At 44.6% G+C, this 27,373-nt stretch overlaps 1 protein-coding gene across 3 annotated transcripts in view; it reads left to right on the forward strand.

Moving 5' to 3' along the window:
- The window catches only part of LAPTM4B (lysosomal protein transmembrane 4 beta), a 69,124-nt gene extending 46,810 nt beyond the window's left edge, over positions 1-22,314 (forward strand). For 2 of the 3 annotated variants that reach the window (XM_019925084.3, XM_019925086.3), the window contains exons 7-8: positions 17,916-17,990; positions 20,705-22,314. In XM_019925084.3, the coding sequence (XP_019780643.2) occupies positions 17,916-17,990; positions 20,705-20,782 (153 nt within the window). In that variant the 3' untranslated portion in view covers positions 20,783-22,314. The remainder of the gene's footprint in view (positions 1-17,915; positions 17,991-20,704) is intronic. The other variant, XM_019925087.3, reaches the window with a different exon arrangement.
- Positions 22,315-27,373: the final 5,059 nt, after the last annotated feature.

Here is a 27,373-nt window from a genome sequence, read left to right on the forward strand (position 1 = left end):
CTTCTCATTGCAGTGGCTTCTCTCGTTGTGGAGCATGGGCTGTGGGCACGTGGGCTCAGTAGTTGTGGCGCACAGGCTCAGTAGTTGTGGCTGGTTGAAGCCCTGGTTTTGTTTTTTAAATTGTGGTGACTTGCTTACTCTGTGGCCTTACTGAAGTAATTTAGTCTGTCCCTGACTTGACTTCCTTGTGTATAAAATGAGGATAGGGCTTCCCTGGTGGCGCAGTGGTTGAGAGTCCACCTGCCGATGCAGGGGACACGGGTTCATGCCCCAGTCTGGGAAGATTCCACATGCCGCGGAGCGGCTGGGCTCATGAGCCGTGGCCACTGAGCCTGCGCGTCCAGAGCCTGTGCTCCGCAACGGGAGAGGCCGCAACGGTGAGAGGCCCGCGTACCGCAAAAATAGATAAATAAATAAATAAAATGGGGATAAAACAACTTCAGACTTTATACTAAATACACAGGTGCAAGCTGATATCACTGAGATCTCTGTGGGATTTCTGAGAGAAAGCATGTTATCCATGAATAGTTTTCTTAAGTCCTCAGCAAGGAATCGTTGGTTTGAATCAGAAGTGCATGAGCAGTGGTTTAAGAGGAGGCTCTGCCGCGATCAGATGTACAAACCCAGCGTGCCCAGGTGCTGGGGGGCCCTTTGGGGGCCGTGCAGAATCCTTTGCACTGATCACAGTAGACACATCCTGCCTACTAACCCTTTAGAGAATCCCTCTTGGGTCAGTACATCTCTTTAAAGAAACAACTGTTCACAGTTACTATAATTTTGATGAAATTACTGGTGTAAAGAATTTTTTGCTTCTCTCTGAGTTTCTGAGTGTTAGTTATCTATCAGTATCTTTCTGTTTTTTCTTTAAAAAGATATCTCAGAGTACTTTTATTGCCCTGCTGAACTAATGAAAAGTCTAGAAAGTTTGAGCTGCTAAACAAGCGAGGTATGTTAGAGCCCCATCCTAAATATTATGAATGTGTGGGACTTACAAAACTACCATCTTTGAAAAGTATCTCAGCGAAGATAATGCCCATATCACATGTGTTTGTTTGGTATACTTCTGGTGGTTGTTTTTTCATTGCTTTCTGAAGGGTTATGTGAATTTTTAATAGAAGCAAGGTGGAAGGGCTGGGTTGTATAAATACACCTGAAATCAAAGGATATTCTGAAATTGTAGAAATTGGGGTGCTTAGAGAATTTAAGAATCATGAGTGAGTCCCTAAAATGCATCCAACTAGCTTTTTAGAGGAAGTTTTATTTTCCACCCTTTGAAAGATTCAAAGTTAGGTATGGATAGCAGGTAAGCTGTATTTAGGCTAACATACACTCAAAAATAGTTGTACTTTCCAGCTAGACATCCTAGCTCTTCTAATAATAGACCTTTCTTCAGAAAGGCTTCCAGCTTGGCAGTAGTTTGTAGTAACTAGGGTTTGGGACCATGGACTAGTGCCAGCTGTGATTGTTTCCTTGTGTGTTGACAGAAGGTCCTGGGGAATTGCTTGATAATTATTATTGGTCATTATCTTCTCAGTCATTCTGTATCAACTTGCCTTTTTTGTTTTTGTTTTTGTTTTTTGCGTTACGTGGGCCTCTCACTTTTGTGGCCTCTCCCGTTGTGGAGCACAGGCTCCAGACGTGCAGGCTCAGCGGCCATGGCTCACGGGCCCAGCCGCTCCGCGGCATGTGGGATCTTCCCGGACCGGGGCACAAACCCGTGTCCCCTGCATCGGCAGGCGGGCTCTTAACTACTGCGCCACCAGGGAAGCCCCAACTTGCCATTTTTAAGATAAGGAAACTGATGATTTGTTTCTACTTTCCTAGAGAAAGCCCGTGCGCAGCACCGAAGACCCAACACGGCCAAAATAAATAAATAAATATTTAAAAAATAATGATATTGTGGATATTTTTCTAAAGAGTACTTATTATATCTAAAATAATAATTCCTTAATATAAAATATATCCAGTGAGTGTTTAGATTTTCAATCGACTCCTGTTAATTTTCCTAGCAATTTATTTGAAACCCGATCTGTGGGTCAGTATGCATTTTAAGACTTTGTAATTTTTTTAAAGAAACAACTGGCCCACAAACTAGATTTTACTGATTGCATACCTATAATATAGATCTCTGTATTTCCAGTAAATTAGTAGTTGGATCTAAACGCTTCCTATATTTATATTCCCATTTTCCTCTTTTTGTAAGATTGCTTTATAGTTGATAATTTTTCTTCCATCAGGATGCAGGTGATGTCTGGTTGATTCTGTCTTTCTGGGATGTCAGCAACCATTGATATCATCAATTCATTAGGAATTGCAATATGATGACATGCTATCACTTTTCATTTATTAGCTGGAATATTTCTATAAAGAGAAACTTTCCCTCGAGTAGTATTTCGTTACCCAGTGGTACTTGGGACAATGATAAATATATGTGCTTTTGTTCTCTTTATCAGTTTTCAAAATGACAAGTTGGTCCATCATTCTCTAGTGATGGCCAGTGAGGGTTTTTTTTTTTTTAATGTAATAAATGAACTAATGAAAAGAGGCCTGTTATTAGAAGAACTGGGGATGTTCCGTTGAAAAGTACAGCTATTTTGATTAATTTTATCAGTAACCCTAAAGAAAATTTACCTACTGTTCCATACCTATTTTAAGACTTTCTAAGGGGAAACCCAAAATCTTCCTCTGAACAGCTACACCATAGCTAACATCCTTATGAGTGTCCTAATTATGCCGTCTTTGCCCAGTTGGAGCGTCTTCAAGTTGGCATCTGAGTCTTTTTACACAACTCTGGTAGTGTGATCGCTTCCTTGCCGTTCTGGGCTCATCTTGTTCATATCCTGTTCCACACCTGGAGCTATTTCTCCAAGGACCCCTGCTTCCTTTCAGTAGAGACCATAATCTGTATTTCTAGGGTTGGAGAATAGATTTTTTTTTTAAAGAGGGGCTCTGCATATTTAAAGGTTGTTTTGACTAGTACTAAAGGAGTTCAAGAACCAAAGGAGTTCTAATTAAAAAAAAATACTGGAGTCTCACTCTGAGATCCTAAGTGGGGCCTGGAATGATCTAGTTCTGTCATTTTCCCTGGTCTCCATAGCTATATTAAGATCCTCATAGTGTGTCATCATGTATGTTTCTCTTTTGTCCATGTCTTTATGGGGAATCCACACAGACACGTTGTGTCTTTCACTTCCTATCAGGTATTAAGCCAGATGGCTTTTCTCCCAGGCTGAAGAGTCTCAGGGTGACTTCTGTGGAAAGATACCGGGGCTCTTGTTGGTAGAAAATAAATGTGCTGCTTTTTTCTTCTCTAAAACAGTACACATATTATTAGCCAGGTATCTACTTTTCCAAATACTACTCAGGGAGAATAGATAGCGTTATTATATATTGGAGATCATTCTATGGATTAATTGCTCCAGTTTCCTAACTAAACCAAAGCAAAAACCTTTGAAAGAAATGCCTTAAGACAGAGAGGTCACAAACTCTGTTAGTTCATAATGCCTCTTAGGGTCTTGGTATTTTTTTCATGATGCCCTTAGGCCAGAAGATATACCTAGCTGTTTACTTCATTAAGTAGTCAGGTCCAGACAACTTCAGAGTAGTAGTTAGTGTAGTACCTAACAGGCTTTGTAGTGTTTTCCTTGGAAATTTAAAATATCCCATGGTGTCCCTTTGAGTCACTGCCATACATGGTTAGGTACCCTGGAGAGATGCAACCTTCCCTTTAGAACACTGTATTCAATAGAAATCACATTCTGGATATATATTACATAATACCACATTTTCTCCCCTACCTTCATCAAAATCTGGCCTTAAGAGGAAAAATGTATTAAAATACTAAATAGTAGAAACAGATTTCTTTCACCTTAAAATTTATGCAAATCGAGATTTGAAAAATCCTTTTAATCTGCTAATACCAGTGCAGACTTGAGTCGTGGCAGTACCCAGTGTTGCGTTAAATCGATGAGGAGGGAATCAATTGGGGCACTTTAAAAGCAGTGAGATGAATGTTTATCCAAAGTAGTATCCGAAATTCTGATTTCAGATAAAAGGGTCATAGTCTTGGGCAATGTAGGAAAATGGCTATTTAGGGATAAATAGGAAAATTTTAAAGTTCATGGAGTCCGTTATGCCATATTATATTGCAGGTGCTAATCTTGGTAAACACTATATACAGGTTTATTGTTCTGACTTCAAAAAGTGTTTTGCCGGGAATTCCCTGGCAGTCCAGTGGGTAGGACTTTAACTGCCTGAGACCAGGTTCAGCCTCTGGTCCGGGAACTGAGATCCCACAAGCCATGTGGCATGGCAAAAAAAAAGTGTTTTGTTGTGTGGGGCTGCCTTTTGATCCTGACTGCTTGAAAAACACAGTTAAGAAAAAAGTCAGTGACCTGGTGAAGGCCAGATTATCTCCCCAGCAGTCATTTCCCTGTAGATATCCCTGAGAGGATGAGATTAATTAAGGCTGACCTTGGGCTGTCAGAAAGCCACAAAACACTCTCAGTTGACTGCCAAGGGTTGGAGGTGGGGTGGATTTATTTAGTAGTCCTCTCAATGACTTTCAAAAATTGTGCATAAAAAATTCCATTTTTTTTTTTCCCTCCTGCTGCTTTTAAAAATGAGTTTGTTCATTACTTCCTAGGCATAGATTACATGTGATTAGAAACAAGTTCTTGACCAGGTGACATGAGTTGTGTTTATTCTTTTCCCACATCCCACCCCCAGAGACAGAAGGGGAGGGAATGAACTAAACTGATAGCAGGAGAGATTTTTTAGACTTCAGAAGTTCCTTCATATCTGAGAAACTAGACTGTTACCAAGATGAATGTATAGTCATCATCTTGCAGATTCTTCAAAAAAGTCATAACTGATTTTCAGAAACTGTGTGAGGAAGCCTTCGTTTAAAGGCGGTAATGAGGCTGGCTCTGAAGATCTCCTTCAGTCCTGGGCATTTCAGATTCATGTACGTTAAACATACCTCACAAAATACACCTTTCACCACTGTCACCTGCCTGTATGAACCAGGGGGTCCAGGAGGCGGTGGGGAGGGGGCGAAGAAGGCTCTCCAGTTACAGGACGTGTAGAGGATTTGAAACTCCAGCCTGTGAGTTATTGGCTCTGAAGCTTCTGGCCTAGTAAGTACTGGAATACAAGAGAGACATCTTATTCATAATACCTCAATTTTAGATATCTCTTTTCACTTGTAATTTAGTAGTTTGTATGATCTAAGCTTTTGCTTTTGCTTTTTTTTTTTTTAATTTAAAAAATGTGAGAGGTTTTGATAATAGACTGGGTAACATCCCAGATAAGCAGAGAGAGCAGCCAGGAGACCATTTCCGTTGTCCAGATCACTACAGTGATGAAGACCATGCAGTTCTGATGCAGAGGGCCTGAGGAAGAGGGGGAGGATTTGAAGAGGGCTGTCAGACGTAGCAGCGATAGTTGATAGTGAGGGGCCACGGAGTGAGCATGAAGCCCCAGGATGTGTCTGGCCTCTGACTATGACTTGAAACGTTAAATCGCTCACCCGAATGGTAGGACTAGACCTTGAAAGTTAACTGACCCTCTCTCATCTCCTTAGCGGTGTTCCCACAAGTGTCATCCAGCCGAGCGCTGAAGAACTCCAGTGAGGTTCCGCTCTTCTCTGCATCTGTCCTATCTCCCGCTCTGTAGCTTTTTGTACTGGGAGTTTCTCCCCAGACACTTAGGTAGTGGTTGCCATCTGCCAGGCTCTGCGGTGCGGGCTTTCTATATATGAACTCAGTCTCACAAGAGTCCTTGAAGTAGATCCCTGGGTACAAAAGAGGAAATTACCAAGTGGGTACCTTCCCACGGTCACACAGCTGGTGCGTGCCCGGGGAGCGGAGGGGGGATCACAACCTTCGCAGCCTGGCTCCGGTCTTTCTTTACCCGCCACCCTCCTCCTAGACTGTCATCTGTGCAGACTGCCGCCAGGGCTGGGTGTTCTTCCCTGTTGCTGCTGGCGGGGCATTGACCAGGACAAGCAGCAGTAAAGCAGGAAAGTAATTCATTTTGATGATTCTTCTCAAGTCAAGTCACAAACTTCCAAAGCAGTGAGACTTTTCGTTTTGTTTGCTTATTTTTGCTCTCTAGCTCAGGGGAAGGAATGGGAGGGTGAATTAAAGAAAGAGGTGGAAGAAAAGTTAGAAGTAAACTTGGTGACACCAAGGCAGCTGCCTTATTTATTTATTTATTCATTCATACATACATATACATATATCTATTTTTTTTCAAGTTCTTTTCCTATTTATGTTGCTACATAATATTGAGCAATACAGTAGGTCCTTGTAGTTCCCTTGTTGTGTTAGATAGCCCTCCCTTCTGTAACTCAGCCCCACACATTTTCCTAATAGCTTCATATGGGCACATGGCTTCAGACAGACTTGGCTGTTGGTTCTGATAGAAAAGCATCGTGGATAAGATTGGACTGGATGCCCGCTGAGATTTCCTCTGGAAAGCGTTTCCCCTGCTTTAACGTATTCCATGCTGCAAGCTGACAGTGTGCGATGTTAACTCAGCTCGTGTTTCTTTCCCTCCTTCAGTAAAATACAGCTTTTGAAAAAAATATACTAATCTGATGGAAATTATCTCTGACCCGTATAAGTTTCCAGTTATTTCATCCAGAGAACAACTGGAGCGGTCAAACCAACACATAGATAATTGACACCTAAAAGTTCTGGAAGAACGGTTCAAATAGACCCAGTTTTCACTGTGAACATGAATAAAGGATATTAATCAATCGCTCAATGGTAATCTTCCTATAATAGCAAGTAAGAAAAATTTAGAGTAGCTTTGCAGGGAATCAATTATAAAATCATCCTCTATTTTCATTGTGTTTTACTTTAAAACACACTCGGCACTTGACTTATTTTATCCCACATGTCCAAAATAGAATCCGTGTTGATTTTGCTCTAGGGACAAAGGAGACATTGAATTGTATTTTTCAACATTCTAAGAAAGTTTCTGGGAATGTATCTTAAGGAATTAGTAAAAAAAAAAAACGTGTATAAGATATTCATGCGGCATTGTTTTTTAACAGCAAAAGTATCCAATTCCACTGTCTAGTAGTTGGGAACCAGTTTGATTAAATAGGGGTATGCCCACTTGATAAAATCTCCTTACTGCCATAAAAATTATGAGCAGTGTAACAGCAGAAGAAAGGCTTATGATGCTTTAAAAGAACATAGAAGTTTGTGTTACAGTTACAGCTATGAGAAAGCAAAGCTTGTAGACAACAGATTAGATGGTAATAGGAAATTACGCGATTGGTTTCTTGAATACTAGAAAACAAAGCAGAAGATATTTCTCCCTTTCCATTAATTCGAGGGAGGGAAGTGTGTGGGGAAGGAGAACAGGTAAAATGGGAGTCTGAGGTTCTGAGCAGTCCTTCCAGCCAAAGTACCCTGGCAGCCATTGAGCACAGTCAGCTGAGCACGGCCTGGTTGGCAGCCCGTGAAACACACAGGGTAGAACCCCATCCCCAAAGAGATGTGCACAGAAGGTGGCGCAGCACATTCAGGCCTGGGGGACAGGAAGCAGCTGAGATGCCTGTGATAGGGCATTCCCTCTACTTCCTCAATAGTTATATATTTTTATTTTAGATAAAAATGTAGCTCTTAAGATACTGATTTTGATAAAGTTATGTAGTTTTAAATATAGTTACTTCAGATATATTTATTTGAACATTAGATATTTTAGTGCATCTTAGCTTTCAATTTGGGCCACGGTATTGTTTTGGTGTTTCCTGCCCAAATATCTCACCAGTGAGGATTTTTGACCCAATACGGAAGATTTGGAATAAGAATTCTATATTGTAAGTATAATCTGTGAGAGAATTTGAGTAGCTTCTCTGCTGAGAATTAAGGGAAATAATGACTTCCTCCTATAAAATCAGGTGAGGACAGTTTATACTGGTTCTTCAGTGAATTGAGGGTACAATTACTTTCCACCTTATTTGTCTTTGGAAATTATTCCTTCTGTAGGTGGGGGAAGGTTTCACTAGGATCTTCCAAATTTGTTTTTGTTCTTCCCGACCCCTGGTGTGTTGAATTGAGTACAAGATACCATTGGTTGTAAATTGCACCATTATCTTAGGTGCTTCTTATTGTTAGGTGCTGTTAGTTACAAGGCACAGCCTAAATTCAGACGTTAAAATGTGCAAATATGTGTACATTAGAATCAGAAATAAATGGTTATGTGTATGTGTGTGTTTACTGGTGTATATTATAGGTGGAGTTATTTTAAAAGTTTGGAAACAGTTATTCTAAATGCCTTAAAGATAAGCCCAGGCAGGCTTCCCTGGTGGCGCAGTGGTTGAGAGTCCGCCTGCCGATGCAGGGGACATGGGTTCATGCCCCGGTCCGGGAGGATCCCACGTGCCGCGGAGCGGCTGGGCCCGTGAGCCATGGCCGCTGGGCCTGCGTGACCGGAACCTGTGCTCCGCAACGGGAGAGGCCACAATAGTGAGAGGCCCGCGTACAGCAAAAAAAAAAAAAAAAAAAAAGTTAAGCCCAAACTTCCTGTTTGCGATGATCCTATCGCAAATGCCCAGATGGCTGTTTCAGTTAATCTTGGAGATTCATGGTTCACCTATCTCCCCTTTCCTGTTCGGCCCGAGTAAAGGAAGCTCACATCTAAGTAGGCAAATGTGGTGTCAATGTAAATGCTGCCTGTTTTAAACAAGGTACATCGTAGACTGTTAGGGGTGTAACAAATGGTAAAGGAAAAAAATATTTTGGCTACTTGGGATTAATTTAAATGGACCATGGGAAGATTCAAGTGCCCCTAAATGACACGATTGTTTTGGGGCTTTGTACTTTCACATCTGATATTATCACATCTTCCAAGGTCAGAATTCAGGGTAATGCTTTTCCTTTGTGCAGGTGGAGGCAAACTGTTTTCCGTAAAAGCCAGATAGTAAATACTTTAGGCTTTGCGGACCATATGGTCTCTGTCATAGCTATTCACCCCTGCTGTTGTAGTGTGAAAGGAGTTGTAGAAAATACATACACAAGTAAGCGTGGCTGTGTTGCACTGAAGTTTGAGTTTTATATAATTTTCACACATCACGAAACGTTTTTCTTTTAAAAAATGTAAAAACCATTCTGAGCCCTCAGGCCATACAAAAAAACAGGCAGCGGGCCAGGTTTGGCCCATATCGTTCACAGACCCCAGCCTTCATGGCAATTTAAGCTGAGTTTTCTAGGTGTTTGTAGGATGACTATTTGAACCATCCCAAGGGATTTAATAACCCTACTTAGGGCCTGCATAGAGCTTTCCCCTCCTGCAAGTGGAATGGCAAAGAGCAGCACCTAATCTTTTGGTCCTTTTTTTTTTTTTTTTTTTTTTCTTTTGGTCCTTTTTATAAGGATATTTTTTTTCCTGAGAAAGTTTTCATTCTCCCGTATTTATTATTTTGCCAGTAGTTCTAAATCCAGCTTATATTTAACAAACTATAGTGGAAATCAACAAGAGAATAATTCACTTGCAAAATAGTTGCTAACGTGTTGAAAAACCGCAGCTAAGGCTCTTATGCAAAGATAAGAAACTATCTTTTATACAAAGATCCATTCTATAAAGTCCTGTTTTAGTTTACTGCCAGAAAAAAAGTAACACACACACACACACCCCTTTACTTACCTCTTTCCCTCTCTCTCTCTATACTTATTTGTCAAAATATGTATATACGTATCCATCCATCCATATATAGAAATAAAAACTTGATAACCCCCAAAATCTCTATTTTGCCTTGTTTCTGGGTCATTTTAACATTCATTTGTCTTATTTTGTATCCTGATCAATACAGCAAGCCATCTCATCCTTTCACAAATGTATGGAATAAAATTCAGATTTGTTGAGCCTTAGTGCCTGCCGTGTACTGTGCTAATAATAAGCACATAACTTGGGCTTATTCATTTCATTAACCTTGTGAGACAGAGTGGTCTCGTCCCCATTTACAGATGAGGAAGCTGAGGCTTAAAGAAGTGACTGGCCCAAGGCCTCCAAGTTGGGAATTTTGTCGGCCCACACGGTTGACTCCACAGTCCATGGCTGCTACCCCAGGGCACCCCAGTCTTCTCAACATGGTGGCAAACAGAAAATTGCAGCATTTATATGGCACACTGTTGTGAATGGACACCGGTTGAGAAGCTCTGCACTTCGCCATGGAAGATAAACTCTGTTTATCAGACTCCTCCCCTAGCACATAAGCTGTCTGCTGGCTCGGACCTTACAAGTGTCAGTGGTGTGGTATCCTCAGTGCCTGGTACATAGTACGACCAGCATTTGTTGATGAAATGAATGAACAGTATTTAACAAATCATTTGTCTTGCTCTTTTTTTTTTTTTTTTACTGACTTGAAGGAAGTAGCTTAGATTTTGTGACCCAGATCAGCTCGGTGCCCATGTCCCCAGTCATCCTGTGGTCATCTCCAGAGAGGATCACACTGCAGAGCTCACTCCGTTTCTTCCGTATCTGCTTCTTTTCTTAGATTCTACTGAATGGTAGCAATGTCCACTTAATCACCCAAGCCTGTAACTGAGGGGTCATCTTTAAACTTGTTAGAGTTAGGCTTTTAGCCTCTAGCCTTGAACTCTACTTTCTCTTCAGTTTTTTCTCTCTGTTGCTGTCAGATGGACCTAAAACATAAATCTGGTTTTGTCATCCCTGGATTTAGAAGTCTTCAGGGGCTCTGCTGTTTATAACTTTAGCATTTCTCAACTGTGATGTCACTCCACTTTGCTCTATGACAGTCATTTGTGACTTGCGGGTTAGTATTTAAAATCTCAGTTTACCAATGGTTTGCTTTTTTTTTGTCCTTTGAATAAATAAGGACAGCTTTAGCATTATCCCTGTAACAACATCAGTCTCAGCTATGCAGTCTTGCGTTCTGATATTTTCTTGAGGCCAGAGAAGGGAGTGGAGTGATAACTTCATCCTGCCAAGTTCATCTTAATTGTGAAGCAGCTTTGAGGGACTGTTACTGATTGTGTTATCAACAGTCGTGGGTCTCGTGAGCTATTGTGCTCTCATGAATACTGTGCCCCTTGCTTCCTACCCACTGCCCCACAAAGGAGCCAAAAAAAAAAAAAAGGAAAAAGACGTCTCCATTTATAGTGGTATTTTTTTTTTAAATAAACTTATTTATTTATTTTTGGCTGTGTTAGGTCTTTGTTGCCGTGTGTGGGCTTTCTCTGGTTGCAGTGGGCAGGGGCTGCTCTTCGTTGCAGTGCGCAGGCTTCTCACTGTCGTGGCTTCTCTTGTTGTGGAGCACAGGCTCTAGGCGCACGGGCTTCAGTAGTTGTGGCACGTGGGCTCAGTAGTTGTAGCTTGCGGGCTGTAGAGCGCAGGCTCAGTAGTTGTGGCGCATGGGCTTAGTTGCTCCGCAGCATGTGGGATGTTCCCGGACCAGGGCTCGAACCTGTGTCCCTTGCATTGGCAGGCAGATTCTTAACCACTGCGCCACCAGGGAAGCCCTATAGTGGTATTTTATTTGTCCGTGCTTTAGGGGGAGAGAAGGGCAACTGGTTTTGTAAAAACACACCTGTGTATGCCCACGGGAGGCTCTGACACATGAACATCACCAAAGCTCCCATCCCCCTCACGCTGGGGAGGACGGCTGGTTGTTAAAGAAGAAATTTTCACTTCCTGGTATTGCTTGCAAGCCTGGCTGGGATCTCGCCTGTTGTTCCAGTCTCATCCCTTGTAATCCCGACTCACGCATCCAGGTCTCTAACTAAAGCAAACCACCTACACCTTTGCAGGTGTTTCTCGGTCTCTTGGGACAGTTCACGTGCGCTCTCCCCCACTCCTGGGATGGGCATCCTCCAGCCTTCCATCTCCGCCTCCCCGGCAGCTGGCACAACAGCTGCCCTCTGGGGGCTGCTCGGGTGTCCTGGGGTGAGGAGTGAATGGACGGACATGGTGTTTCAACCACACTCACTCTGGCTTTTAGAACTATAACTATGTGAGAGGTGCCCACAGCTCCGCAGACCTGCAGCCTGCGGTAGAAATGGTGTCCACTTTGTCTCCTTTCTCATCATTCAGTTACTTTTGTTAAGGAAGAGTTAGGCTCAGAGCAGCTTAAGTGGTTAGCCTCTTACACTTCCTGCAGCCACCTGAGAGGGAAGAGGAACTCCTTTTCTGACCCACAGGAATCAATTTGTGAGTAGTGTTTACTGGTGTCGCTTCCTGAAGGAAGGTGTGTAGTTGAACTAGTTGGACAGTCATACCGCGTTGGTTATCTCGCTGCAGTTGGAGAATTGCTGCCGTTTACTGAGCGCTCAAGTGCTCAGCCTGTACTTAGTGCATTAAGTATGGCGCCTCCCTTACATCCTTAACAGTCTTTTGAGGAGTATCCATCGTGGTCTCCATTTTATAAGTGTGGAAGCTGACGTTCAGGTAGATTTACTAACTTTCTCAGGACCCCAGGGTTGCTACGTCCCAGCTGGAATTTGAACCCATGTCTCATTTCAGTTTGACTCCCCCCACCCCATATTGCCTCTAGAATTTGACCGTGGCCATAGAGCTGAAATGATAGGACTCAAATTTGGACACACCTCTGTCTAAAAACCAGTGCTAAGAAAGGACTATGGAAGTGTGAGAGTCTTGCCTTTTAGAAGCTTTTCGGAGAGGAGAAAGGTAAATGTTTACAAGACCGTTAATAATAGTACAAGATAGCATATAATTTAATTGATAAGCCAGTTATGTAAGTGCTTTAAGAGAGTGGTTTTGTGTCTGAGTTCAGAGTGCTGTACTGTAGTTACTGCCATTTCTAGTGTTACGACTTCATGTTATCTATAAAGAATATGGAAATATCTAACTGGTGGTTTTATTTAAAAAATTAATTTGTCATACTGCAATTGCACAGCATAACTCAGAGGAGAAGAGAGTAATCGAGGCTAGACTATTTCAGATCTCCATGTTGGAAGTGATTTTAACATGAGCTTGGGGTTGTTTGGGCTTTGTACGGAGTGACATACAAAGAAAGAAGAACATTTGAGGAGGGAAAAATCATAGGGAAAAGGAGTCAGATTGGTAATGAACTTGCCGTGCTAGGGAGTCATGGAAATAAATGAGACAGGAGAGAGCCAGACACTGGGCTGCTGTTGGCCTGGGCATGAGTGGCGTGAAGAGCATGTATCCTGGGGGCCCCTCGTGGCATCGTAGTTCTCTAGTTTCCACTGGTATTTGGGGCACCCTAGATCGGGTGGGGTCTCACAGGTCTGGAGGAGAGTCTCAAGCAGGCAAGGGGCCAGGTCCTGACCAGCTGCTCCGTGAAAACACGTTTCACCTCCTAGGCAGGGACCTCCATCTGCGAGGCGCTCCCTGGCTGCTTTGTTAGCGTCTCAACTGCACGAGTCCAGCCCCCACCACCCCTCCCGGCGTAGAGAGGGGCATCTTGGGCAAGTTAGGAGCGTTTTCCAGACCCCTGCAGGGGCTCACGGCGAACACACATGTCACCCACCAGCCAAGAAGCAGGAGGAATGAGGTAGCTATGAGCCTGCCCACCGCCCTCAGGTTGAAAGTTGCCCCTTGATGACAGACTTCTTTCCTTCAAGACTGCCATGATTATTCTTTTATTTTTAAAATATCACTTTTATTTTTAACACAGCATTACATGTACATAGCTAAAACTCATGCTAGTGAAAGATTTATTTTTCTCCCTCTTTTTTTTCCTCGCACCTTGCAGAATCTTAGTTCTCTGACCAGGGATTGAACCCGGGCCCTCAGCAGTGCAAGCGCTGAGTCCTAACCGCTGAACTGCCAGGGAATTCCCAAGATTTATTTTTCAGTGGTCCTCTGCCATTCTCGTGACTATCCTCCACTTTTCACCCCAGCTGTAAACACTGTCAACTCTTACTTGTTTCTTGTATTTACCTCCCTTACCTACATATTTTATTTTATTTCTTTTTTCTTTTTTTTGCGGTACGGGGGCCTCTCACTGTTGTGGCCTCTCCTGCCGCGGAGCACAGGCTCCGGACGCGCAGGCTCAGTGGCCATGGCTCACGGGCCCAGCCACTCCGCAGCATGTGGGATCTTCCCGGACCGGGGCACGAACCCGTGTCCCCTGCATCAGCAGGCGGACTCTCAACCACTGCACCACCAGGGAAGACCTACCTACATATTTTAAAATAATATGTCTGTGTTACTAAGTTTTCGATGATCAATTTGAGATACCTTTTGACTTCCCGGTGTTGAATAGAATTGAACTTTTACTCTCCTCCCCATATTCTCTGCTGCCTTCATCCACCTAATACAGTCACATCAGATTTTTTGGTTACATCACCAGTTAATGTTTACCTTGATTATGTGACTATTGTTCCGTGCACAGCTCTGTCATGTACATTCCCTTTCTTGTACAATTTTTGTTTTCCTCCAGCAGACATTTGCCTTGTTTTTTCAGCTGCCAAGTTTTTGACCTTTTACCTCACCCCGATCTCCCAGGTCTGTCAATTACCTATCAGTGTTTTCCAAATGTTTGACTCTGTGAGATAACCGGTCAATCCTCGTTCTTTGCTGGAGCTTCTCCTGCTCCAAGGTGGATGAGGTGCCACACAGCTGTCATCCTGGGCCTTGATTTCATTTTAACTTACCTCACCCTTATTAGGGTGCGGGGCCAGTGGACAGACTTCTGGTGCAATTTACCTTGTGCCCTGTACTGCCCTCCCCCCACCCCCCAGTCCTGGACCCCAGAATCTCTGGATGGCTCTTTGAGAATCTAATGATTCTGAACACCCTCCCCTGGAAAATAAATGCACACATGTAAAATCTGGCACGTATGTGACTTATATGTAATGTAGTCCTAGCAAACTGTACAATTCCAAATAAGCCTTTAGTGCCTTAACTCTGATATTACAGTAAAACTCTAACCATAGGATCCAAACATTTCTTATTTTTCCCAATAAGTTCTTTCCTCTTGAGCGTTTTATTATTTCCTACTATTTGATGGAATTAGTTTTCCAAATTTTAATGGCTTGCAGATTTGTGGCCAGTTGGAATCACTTCTATTCCAGGGTATTACATTTTGCAGCCTTTGATGTTCATTTATTTGTCCTTCCAACTGTTCTGTATGTTGATGTAGCTGGGAATGAAGTTTCCCTCGACTATTTGTTGAATTGAATTGAAATGAATGCTGAGCTGCTCTCCCACCAGCACATGTCACCTAGCATAAGAGCTCCTAAGAGATACTATATATAGATGGATGCTAATCTTCCTAACGAACAGATGCCCTTCTGGGGTCATTGACAAGAGGGATTTTCCATCTGTGTGGAAGAGAGTTCCACCATCAGTCGCTCTGTGGTTGAGATCCTATGAAGACAAACTCCCAGGGTCTGTACTTCGATTAGAGTTTTGGTTGTACTGAATATTGCTTGAAGTAAAGTGGTGCGCGGCTGAGATATATAACGCATGTGTGTTTATCGACTCATTGAGTAGCTGCTGTTTACCAGACAGCGAAGGAGAACATGACCTATAATTTTAGTCCTCAGAGATTATTTTTTGGTCATTCATTGTTTTATTTTATTTATTTATTTTTTTGGCTGTGTTGGGTCTTCGTTGCTGTGCATGGGCTTTCTCTAGTTGTGGGGAGTAGGGGCTACTCTTCGTTGCGGCGCACGGGCTTCTCATTGCGGTGGCTTCTTTTGTTGCGGAGCACGGGCTCTAGGTGCTTGGGCTCAGTAGTTGTGGCTCGTGGGCTCTAGAGCGCAGACTCAGTAGCTGTGGCACACAGGCTTAGTTGCTTCGTGGCATGTGGGATCTTCCAGAACCAGGGATCAAAACCGTGTCCTCTGCATTGGCAGGTGATTTCTTAACCACTGTGCCACCAGGGAAGGTGCTGGTCATTCATTGTGAATGATTAAAGTTCTTAAAATAAAAAACTGGGCTTAACTAAATGCCAGCTTCTAAAAATGTCAAAATCATTGTGTTTTACTTTATTTTTTTTATTTTTATTTTTTTCGGTACGCGGGCCTCTCACTGTTGTGGCCTCTCCCGTTGTGGAGTACAAGCTCCGGACGCGCAGGCCCAGCGGCCATGGCTCACGGGCCCAGCCGCTCCGCAGCATGTGGGACCCCCTCGGACCGGGGCACGAACCCGTGTCCCCCGCATCGGCAGGAGGACTCTCAACCACTGCACCACCAGGGAAGACCAAAATCATTGTGTTTTAATCAGTTTTGTATGGCATCTTAATTGGCATCTTCTGTCTTAATTGACCCTATAGTTATTTTCTCCGATTTCCAAGTACTTCATTGATATTAGAAGAAAAGGACAGTAGCAAGTGTTTTTAGTCAGTATTAACAGACTGTAATACAAACAGTATGGCAATCCTGACTTCACCAACCCTTCCTTGAAATCATCATTAAAAATTAACATCATTTAGATAATAAAAAAAGATGACACCGTCACTTCAGAATTTAAAACCAATTCCGTTTGGAGAACTTTTCATTGAAAGTAGTTCAGAGAACTTCCCTGGTTGTGTAGTGGTTAAGAATCCGCCTGCCAACGCAGGGGACACAGGTTTGAGTCCTGGTCCGGGAAGATCCCATATGCTGTGGAGCAGCTAAGCCCGTGCACCAGAACTACTGAACCTGCACTCTAGAGCCCATGAGCCACAACTGCTGAGCCCGTATGCCACAACTACTGAAACCTACGCACCTAGAGCCCGTGCTCTGCAACAAGAGAAGCCACCGCAATGAGAAGCCCGCGTACCACAGCGAAGAGTAGCCCCCGCTCGCCGCAGCTAGAGAAAGCCCATGTGCAGCAACGAAGACCCAACGCAGCCAAAAATAAATAAATTAATTAATTAAATTAAAAAATAATAAAAGTAGTTCAAGGAGCATGAAGTGCTCTGTGAAGAGTATTTTTATGGTCAGCATTTAGTATGTGGTAATGGGGAGGTGAAGACAGGCCTGAGGGTGTCAGAATCTTAGTGAAAGGAGAATGTCTTCACCAGGCATCTTGACTTTGGTTAAAGGGCCCAAGGCAATAGAATGTTTGAGAGAAAAAGCCATTAGGATGTTAACGATTCGAAATGAAACTTTAAAACAAGTTTGAAAATAAATAGCCAAGCCTGCCGTGAAAATAAGTTTTTAACAAGCAAAAGGCAAATGTGCAGGACTTTTTTCTTCTTTTTAAAGAAAATCTTGTGTTTAATCATCTGTGAACATTTTGGAGAATTTGAGTGTTACGTTTTGCTCAGGGAAAAAAATAAATTGGATGTGATGGCTGATTTCCCTCCCTTTTAAGTAGCTCCACTGCGCTTTAGGGTCACTTCTCCAAGGATAATGACAGATAGGAATCAGCTAATTGTTCAGGGAGGTTGGGGAGCATAATGCTGACACTCAGTCATGCACAATCGAATGTTTCTCTTGCTGATCACAGCTCTTTCTGCTGGTTATGAGTTACCGCATCTAACGTGCGCACACATGGGTGCTGGAGGCTCAGTCCTTGAGTCAGATGTGCAGACGCAGAGGCCAGGGCTGTGGCTTTGTTCCTCAGCTCGAGCTGGGACTTGTAGGCTTCCTAGTGGAGACACTGCTGCCAAAGACTGGAAAAGCTCCTTAAGGTGGACTCAAGGCCCTCTCCATGTCCTGGCCTTTGCCTGTCTTTCCCGCCTCTTCTACACCACGTTCTCCCCGAAGCATTCACATCACAGCCCCTTGGTTCCCAGACGGAGCTCTCCCTCCAGCTTCCCTCCTTTTGCCTCTGCTCCTGCCTCCCCACCTGCAGTGCTGTCCTCTTTCCTCTCTGCCTGATTCAACGTGTCCTCCTGAGGACCGTCCCTGCCCTCCGGCCCAAATCAGTTGTCCCTGTCTGTGCTTTCACATCTCATCTACCCCCACAAGTTGATCACGCTCAGTCTTAACCATTGCGCCCATCTCTGCCCTCTCCAGGGTGTGAGTTCCTCAGCAGACAGCGAGGTGTGTTCCGGTGTGTGTGGGCACGACCCAGCGCCCTCTGCGTCCTCGGTAGGTGCTGACCTGTTGGGTGCAGAGCATATGGTTCCGTTCTGTGGGGAGCACGCACAGAACGTGGTCTTGGACTGGCGTGCCCTGGGTGCTCCTTCCATTCTAGCACCACCAGCAGCCGAACATTGGCCCTGACTCTGATTGGGTAACGCCTGATACGAAGGACTCGGGACACAGGGGCAGCATCACCGCCACTTTGGGGAGCTAGTCTCAGGCCCGTTGGCGTCCTCGTGTCTTGCTGAGCCAGTTACCCGCTTCCTGCTGTGCAGGTCCCACGTTCGCAGGTCGGCCTACTGGGAGCTGGCCTTGTGACAGTCTCCCCTTTGCCAGCCACCTCTCCACCTGGCCTTGTGGGCAGAGTGCTCTAGAGGAGGACAGTGTTTTCTTCCCCGGTCTGTGTGTGCAGTACAGCATCCGGATCTTGCTGGCCGCGGCCCCCGGGGCAGCGGCACCGGCACTCCCTCTTCCTGACGGCCTTCCCAGCGCACCCCCATCTCAGGCAGTTTCCAGGGCAGGTGGTACCTCCCTCTCCCCGTGAACAGCACCTCTGCAGCCGTGTCTCAGCAGGTGGTTCACTAGCTTGGCCTGAAACGTTTCTACCATCCAGTGGGGTTGAGCCAACAGTGTCTGATTCCCAGCCTTAGGGAGGCGAACCCTTTCCATGTTTGTTCCTTTCTTGAGTACCCTCGCTCAGCACTGATATCTCTTTTTTCCCCCTTAGTTAGTTCTCCATACCTCCAATCCCCTGTTAATAATTCTTTTTTAAACTTTCTCTGTTCAAACCACTGGGTGGTTTCTGTCTCCTGATTGGACCCTAACCATGCAGATGCCCCCTGCCTAGAATGCCGGGCTCCACCCCTGCCCCAGCACCAACCGTCCAGTCTCCAAGGGCCAGCCTAAATGATACCTCACTCATTTATGTGACTGACATCTTCTGAGTTCCAGCTAGTAAATAGGCCCTGGGCCCGATCCTGGGGTTAAGTAAGACAGGGCTTCAGCCCGACAGGAGCTGTAAGACTGGAAGAAGAGAAAACTAAGTAGTGAACTGTGTTGAGTTAGAGAGGATGTGTGTGTGTGTGTGTGTATGGGGGGAGTAGTGTAGGACAAAAACTTAAAACAGAAACTTGAAAAGAGAATTTTAGTGTCCTCCCTAAAGGGATAAGTAAATGAAAAGTCATGAAATTGATAACCATTTACCACTTTAAGTAATGTCCATAGTAGAAAAAGTAACAAAATGTGGTTTTGTTTTCTATTACATTTGTTAATATTCTTTCTCCTTCCACAAAGCCCTTGAGCTGGGTGTTTTTATGGTTTTGTTTTGTTTTTTAATTTATTTATTTAATTTATTTTATTTTTGGCTGTGTTGGGTCTTCATTGCTGTGCGTGGGCTTTCTCTAATTGCGGTGATCGGGGGCTACTCTTCGTTGTGGTGCGCAGGCTTCTCATTGCAGTGGCTTCTCTTGTTGTGGAGCACAGGCTCTAGGCATGCAGGCTCTAGAGCACAGGCTCAGTAGTTGTGGCTCGCAGGCTTAGCTGCTCCACGGCATGTGGGATCTTCCCGGACCAGGGCTCAAACCCGTGTCCCTTGCACTGGCAGGTGGATTCTTAACCACTGCGCCACCAGGGAAGCCCGAGCTGAGTAAGGTTTTAACTCATCTCATCTCTGATTTCCTAAGGGCAGGAATTGTCACATAGTAGGTGTATAATAAATGTTAGTTGACTGAATAAAGGCTAATCATATCAAGTTGATATTCTCTCTGTTTTGGAGGAAGGAAGCCAAAGTCAGCCAACGTTTTTTTAGGTTGACGGTTCATAAACAATTACATGCAATTGTTTTTATACTTGAAATGTGAACAGAAACGTTATTAATCTACTTAATGCTGATACTTATTCGTTCCTCTCTAGCCGTTTACAGATAACATTTGCCATGTCAGGTGTGTATCACACAGTATGTTAGGTATTATAGACCTCTAATTCTCAGCTATCCCAATTGTGCAGGCATAGATATTGAGGTTAGCTAACAACCTACCCATGGTGTTGCTGATCAGATGTGGCTGAGCCCTGCTTTGAGTCCAGGTTGGTACCAAAGCCCTTGTGTTTCCCAGTCCAGTGCTCAGGCATCACCATGAGGGGCCCCTTGGTCAATCAGGCGCCTGCCCTATTTGAGTGTACACACATACACATCACCCTGCAGCCTTTTTTCCTCTTCAGAGCCACCACCGCCTCCTTCCTTGTCCTAGAGGCACAGCCCTTTGGACCCGCCAGGCACTGTGACATCCAGGTACAAGTGGACACAGTTTGGAAAACTCAGAAAGGTCCAAAAGTCTCTTCCCTCTGCTTCTTTAAGGATTCAAAAAGTCTCTCATCAAAGTCTAGCCACTTGCTGGAAAATTGATATTGGTACAGGTTATGGGAAAAGTACAATTAAAATTAAAGCTTAGGGGACTTCCCTGGTGGCGCAGTGGTTGAGAGTCCGCCTGCCGATGCAGGGGACACGGGTTCATGCCCCGGTCCGGGAGGATCCCACATGCCGCGGAGCGGCTGGGCCCGTGAGCCATGGCCGCTGAGCCTGCGCGTCCGGAGCCTGTGCTCCGCAACGGGAGAGGCCACAACAGTGATAGGCCCGTGTACCGCAAAGAAAAAAAAAAAAAATTAAAGCTCAGGGGAATGTGTGTGTACCTTTAAACACTAACCCTGTCTTTTCTTCTTCCCAGGTGCTCTTACCCCCGTACGATGATGCCACTGTGAATGGCGCCGCCAAGGAGCCGCCGCCACCTTACGTGTCTGCCTAAGCCTGGAAGTGGGGCGTAGCTGAGAGCGACAGTTTGACTTCCATACATCAGAGCAATAGTTCTTCAATTTTACTTCTGAGACGAGCTCTCTGAGCTTACCTGTTGCTGAAATGCTACAATTTAAAATTTTAGATGTTAAGTTGAGACTCTCTGTAGTTTGAAACATATGCTTAGCTAGAGCACTGTGATAGAGTAACTGTAGAATTCTTTCTGTGCGAGTGCGGTGGGCTCCCCTAGGCTTTCCTCGGCATTGAAACTAGCCAACAATCCGGATGAACCTTCTGTCCGAGGAGTCTGTTGTACGTGCTGAGCCCCAGAGTTGAAGAATTTGTGACACTGTTCTCTCCGTTCCCTCCTTTCTCTTTTGAAAGCGTAAAATAAAATCAGAATTATACAGTGCTTCTCTTAGGCCATTGCAGTGTATAGAACAAGCCCTTAGGAGAAGAGGAATCGTGTAAGGAGTCCAAATATACACATAAATAAAACAAGAATTTCCTTAGATCCTTTATGTTAAATTCAGTGACAGTTTGGGTTCGCCGGTCAAGGATTTTGTCGACGGGCTAAATTGAGACCCTTTGTCAATTCCCGGCAGCGAGGACAGTCAGTCACCACCCTGGAGGCTGCTCTTGTGCACCCACCTCTGGGGTCACGGCGTGGAGTGTTAGAGGGGAACTGGTTGGTACTGTGTGGTATCAGATTCTCCCTTTCTCGCAGTTTCCTTCCCAGCCCCGCTCAGAGCCCCTTTTCACTTAGTGTTCTGTCCTAGCCTGACTCAGGGAGGACCTCCATCAGCCTTTGTCAAGTGGAATTGCTGATAGTATTTACCCAACAATCTGAAAAAAGGTTTTCTTCTCTCCCTGCAAGGCACATCCTACTACTTTGAACTTCTGAATACGCCTTGTCATCTTTTAAAATAAGTATAAAACGGTCTTCGGAAAGACGGGAGGTGGCAGGGGTGCTTCCTTGTGAAATGCCCTTATCTTGACTACCTGAATTTCAAGAGACTTTTATATATTCACATGTTCAAAAGTCACAGCTCTCCTGTTTGTTCATTATTGAATGTGCTGTAAATGAAGCCATTTGCAATTAAAATGAGATTTGCCCACATCCAAGAAAACCACCTTTTGGTTCTGGTGATTGTGCCTGGGAACCCTTCTTGCCCAAGTGGGGCAAGAGGCCTAAGGAGGAGGTTTTATGGCTTGTCTCACACATATGTTTTTTTTTTTTTTTTTTTAATATTTCAGTGCTGGTAAAATCAGAGCATCTTAGGCCAAGAGAAATGGAGAGGAGCAGACACGAGCTTCCAGCATTCCTGACCCGCCTCTGCCGAAGCTCTGCCAGCTCGGCTGCTTCGAATAGGATTGATTGCTTTCTGTCCACAGTGCAGTTCTAATACGCTGTTCAGATTGTACTGTGTTCCAAGGGAGATTAAAATAAGAGTGGCTTTGGCTTGTTCCTGAACGGGTATTTCAGATAATTTGGAAATGTAGAATAAAATAAGAGGCAAGGGGGATGACTTTTATCCCTGAGAATCAGCCTCCGTCCTTTCTCTTGGTGTATCTCATTAGTATTTGTAAACTCGACCTCGGAAATGCTGTTCCTTGAAGTTTTATACCCAGAAGATTAACACATGAAGGGCTGTTAGGTTTGGGGAAGGCCCATCAGGTAGTTTCACTGATCCCTGTGGAAGGCACATAGGAAATCACAGTTATTTGCATGTTACTCCCCATGATTTTCCAGTGCTTTGCCTAATGCTTTTTTTACAATATGAAAAATGGCACATGGTCAGGTGGAGAAGAGTGCTGGTTTGGAGACTCTACGTAGGGTCCTCGGAGAGGCTCTTGTTCACGTGACACTCAGTAGCACCACAGACACCAGGATGTCACGATGCTGCTGGGCTTTCCTGACATACCAACCCAGGCGGAGCTCCAAAGCTGCCCCCGTACTTACCTCTACGCGGTAAGCAATTGTCTTCCTGTCTGCACTATGGAGAGGTTGTGATGCTTGGATTAAAATGACCCCCCCAGAGCACACTCAGCAATTCGCTGTGTCCTTGTCATCGCCAATCCAGATATATACCTCTCTTTTAAATGTGTTTTAAACCCCACTTTAATATCCTGCTCCTTTCTTCTAGTTTGTTGTCTACAGAGAAACAAAACAGTCAATTACCTCAATTGCTCTCGTGCCTGTATACTTTCTGGTCACTTGACTGAGGGTTCCTCGGGGTTTTCATCTTGACCCCCCAAAACCCTATTTTAAGGTCACGGACATTCAGTCCAGCACCACCAGGTGTGCAAGTGGGTCCACTGATAAGCAGCCCCGTGGGAGGGTTTGAAGTCTGTTTGCTGGACAGAGAGAAGAGGAAAACACATCTTTTGGCTTAATGGGGTCTGGCCACCCTAGAAACCAAGCTTCCGCTGCACAGGCCAGTCAGGTTTCCAGAATGGCACAACACATGGAAGTTTTCAGGCCAACAGACTAGTCACTCCCCTTCCTGCACCTTCTTCCTACATAAACACATGTGCCGCATCTCCCCTGCGTCTGTCCTTGTCCCTGCCCACCCTATCCTGTTGTCCCACAGGTTGCCTGACACTTTCCCCTCCCTTTCTCCCCCCATTTTTGTTTTTTAACTCTCTTCTGGCCCCAAACAAACGTTTGTTTAGTTTGACTGCTAAACTGAACCACACCTCATTGCATTTGTCTTTCCACCCTCAGTTCGTTAAGCAACAGTACTTCTCAGTAATGTTCTCAATAGACCACCTTTAGAGACTGTAACCATTAAAGTTTTCTCCATAGAGGGGATATATTGTATTTGAAATGGTCACCATTGGAGAAAAAATCCTGCTGTGCAAATGGAGCTTTTGTGATAGAGGAAAACCGATGAGACTATAAAAACACTATTTCCATTTAAAAAGAAAAGATACGGGAGCTTTTGCTTTTGCAGCTGGTCTGGAAACGGACCTAAATGTTACTAAGTAACATTGCTTCTGGTCACATAGGCAGACTCCTATGTTCTGGAGGGGAGAGGGCAGATGTAGGGGAGAGGGCAGATGTAACTCGTGCCAAAGGACTGCCTGCTAAATTGAGCCATTTCAATACCAGAAGTAGTGCCTGCTGCTGTGTAGAATGAGTTTTGGCCAGCTCGTATGTATGTCCTAAAAGGGAAGGAAAAAGGAGGCGTTGCAAGGATGTCTCCACACCCATGGAATTCACTTAAAGTGTTTTTGCACGCTGGCCAGGTTTTCTGCCAGATGACTCTGGTGTATGGAAGCCAGCCACATCTGCGACCTTCTGCCCAGAAGCCCACGCATTCCTACCGCTGACTGGTGTGTGGAGACAGCAGAAGAGAGAAACTGTCACCTGGCCAACCCAGAAGAAGTTACCTCAAAGCAAAACTCTCAGCTCTCTACACCCATCAATATGACCCTAGTTGGCAAAACAGCCGCTGCTTCAGAATGAAGAGTTTGGCTCAAAACGGCACAATGGACTAAGGTTTTATTATTTTATCCCATCTAAAACTTTACACATACTTTTTAAAAAGCCATTGGCAGTACAAACAAAACAAGTTTTAAGTAAACTTACTAAGATGGGAACCTCTTCAACTCAGCAAATATATATGTTCCTTGGTGTGTGTCAAGATGTCCAGGGTGTATTGTTGCAATAAAGAGAGTTTGGAGAGGAACTGTGTGACCCGGGTAGATTGGGCGTGATTAGCCAGCATCAAGGGACTGAGCCAGTTTCTCAGGAAAGCCTAGGAGGGGATGTGCCGTCAGATTTTCTGCTAGTCACAGCTCAGTGCTGCGGCATATCAGCTCCCCCTATGAAAAGCCATATGCAACAACAGCTCCTGGATTCCTGGGACCCTGAATTTGGGGCATCCAACCTAGACCTTTTGAAGAGCTGATGAGGCTCCCATCTGTGGCCTCTCCACCTAAGGAAACCCCAGCTCTGGGGAAAGGAAGGAACATTGGGTCTGCTCTCTGTGTGACGCACACAGCACAAAGGACACTGTCTTGTGTGGTGGCCTTTGTGTGATGTCACTTTTCCCCCAGTATTCATTTTAGCTAAACAAATGTATCTTTATTTCACTATTGTAGTTTTGCAAGATCTTCTTTCAGTTCTTTCAACGTTAGGTCTTTTTTTTTTTTTTTTGCGGTACGCGGGCCTCTCACTGTTGTGGCCTCTCCCATTGCGGAGCACAGGCTCTGGACGCGCAGGCTCAGCGGCCATGGCTCACGGGCCCAGCCGCTCCGCGGCATGTGCGATCTTCCCAGACCAGGGCACGAACTTGTGTCCCCTGCGTTGGCAGGCGGACTCTCAACCACTGCGCCACCAGGGAAGCCCCTAGGGTGGATTTTTTTACTTGAGGTTTGTATCACAAGTAAAGCTGTCAATTTTCTGTTTAATTAGGCTGAATCGTGTTCTGTGAATATCAACTTTTAATTCTTATCATAAAGAATTTATTCAGCTGTGGTGACCTAAATGGGAAGGAAATCCAAAAAAGAGGGGATATATGTATACGTATTGCTGATTCACTTTGCCGTACAGTAGAAACTAACACAATATACTCCAATAAAAATTTTTTAAAAAAAAGAATTTATTCAGGTAGGAAGAAAGATCAACTGAGGTGGGCCTCTTAGAGTGGTTAATTGTTTTAAGTGAGCAGTTTTCTTCTGAGGAAATTAGGCACCATTTTAAACTGCACTGATTTATCTTTAAGAAGATTATGTACAGTAAGTTTTCAAGCATCATAAGGGAGTAGAACAGTGATGTAATGTGTCTGCATTACCTTGGAGGAATAGCTGGGGCCGTGAGACCCAACTCCCTTCATCGTCCCCGCGCCAGAAGGCCTATCTCACGGTGTCTGTTTTCACGCCTCTCAAGTAGAGGCAGACTAGAGCAGCCCTCTCCCATGCGGCTGTAGGCTTTCTCCCACCCTGTGAGGTTAAGGCACTAAATCATCTGTGTCCCTGAGAGCCAACTTCCTTAAACGTCTTAGTAGTGAATCCAGGTCTGACTCGGGCATCAGGAAACATTATAAATTTGTGGGTTTTTAAAAAATTACATAAGGGAATTCCCTGGCAGTCCGGTGGTTAGTACTCAGCGCTTTCACTGCAGTGGCCCAGGTTCAATCCCTGGTCGGGGAACTAAGATCCTGCAAGCTGCGTGGTGCAGCCAAAAAAAATAATAAATTTAGGGCTTCCCTGGTGGCACAGTGGTTGGGAGTCCGCCTGCCGATGCAGGGGACACGGGTTCGTGCCCCGGTCCAGGAAGATCCCACATGCCGCGGAGCGGCTAGGCCCGTGAGCCTGTGCTCGGCAACGGGAGAGGCCACAGCAGTGAGAGGCCCGCGTACCACAAAAAATAAATAAATTTAAAAGATAAAAATAAAAAAGGACATAAGTAATGTATTGCAAGAAAAAATAGAAAATAAAGCCAGTAACATCCTTTGGGTCTCATCTTGAAAGTCACTTCCTTCTGGAAGCCTTCTATGACCCACTAGTTTGGAAGAGATTCATTTTATGTTGTCCCATAGCAGAGCATACCATAGCATACCAATCAAGGCTCATTTTACACTCTGGTTCCTGTGGCTTCTCTCTTCTGTAATCTCCCAATAGATAAGAAACTCAGACAGAAGCTGTGTCTGTTCCTTCCCCAGCACCTGGCACTTGTTTGGCACATAGAACGAACTCAAAAATAGTTACTAGAATAGGAATAAAATAAGCATGAGAGGAATTAAAACCACCTGTAACCCCACCCATGGTTATTGTGACTAATTCTTAAAAAGCAACTCAGTGGGGCTCAAGCTCCACAGAGACCACTTCTCCCAGAAGAGCCCACTGGAGAAAAACAAAAATCTCGTTCCTGTAGACTGTGCAAGGGAACAAAGGGAGGTCTCTCCTCCATAGACCCTACGAGCGTGTCTACTGTGGGGCGGGGGCGCCTTGACTTCTAGAAGTTGTAAAGGTGATGGGCAGAACTCAGCAACACGGTAATAGAAGGATTGATCTCTGAAGGAAAATTAAAGGACAGCTAAGACGAGGGGCTAGCTGATGCTCTGCCACAATTTGCAATCAAAAGGAAATGACATTCTTAGCTCTATTCTTGTGATCAAGTGCCTTTTATGTGAGCCTAATTCAGTAGGGCTCTGAATGAAAAATTAAATTGCTAGATGTGCCTCTCCCTTGAACTTTCTCTTTTCCCTTTCCTAGTAGATCAATGTATTGTTAAAACAATCAGTGACCAGGACTTCACTGGTGGCGCAGTGGTTAAGAATCCGCCTGCCAAGGCAGGGGACGTGGGTTCGATCCCTGGTCTGGGAAGATCCCACATGCCACGGAGCGACTAAGCCCATGAGCCAGTACAGCTGATGTGTTCTTCAACTTCCTGGGCACTTCAGATTTAAATAGAACCCCTGAAAGGCTGTATGTGATAAAGCATGTTTGTCTTGCAGCCTTTACAAGAGTATCTCAAGCAACAGTAAAGCCTTGTGCATTTCTCTGTGGTGGGGACCACAGACACTAGTCCAGAAGTCCCCACCAGCAGGTAAGTCCTGCAGTGGAAAGTAATCCTCAGAGGAGGAGTGTGAAC

The sequence above is a fragment of the Tursiops truncatus genome, chromosome 17 (assembly GCF_011762595.2).
Source record: "Tursiops truncatus isolate mTurTru1 chromosome 17, mTurTru1.mat.Y, whole genome shotgun sequence".
Lineage (NCBI taxonomy): Eukaryota > Metazoa > Chordata > Mammalia > Artiodactyla > Delphinidae > Tursiops > Tursiops truncatus.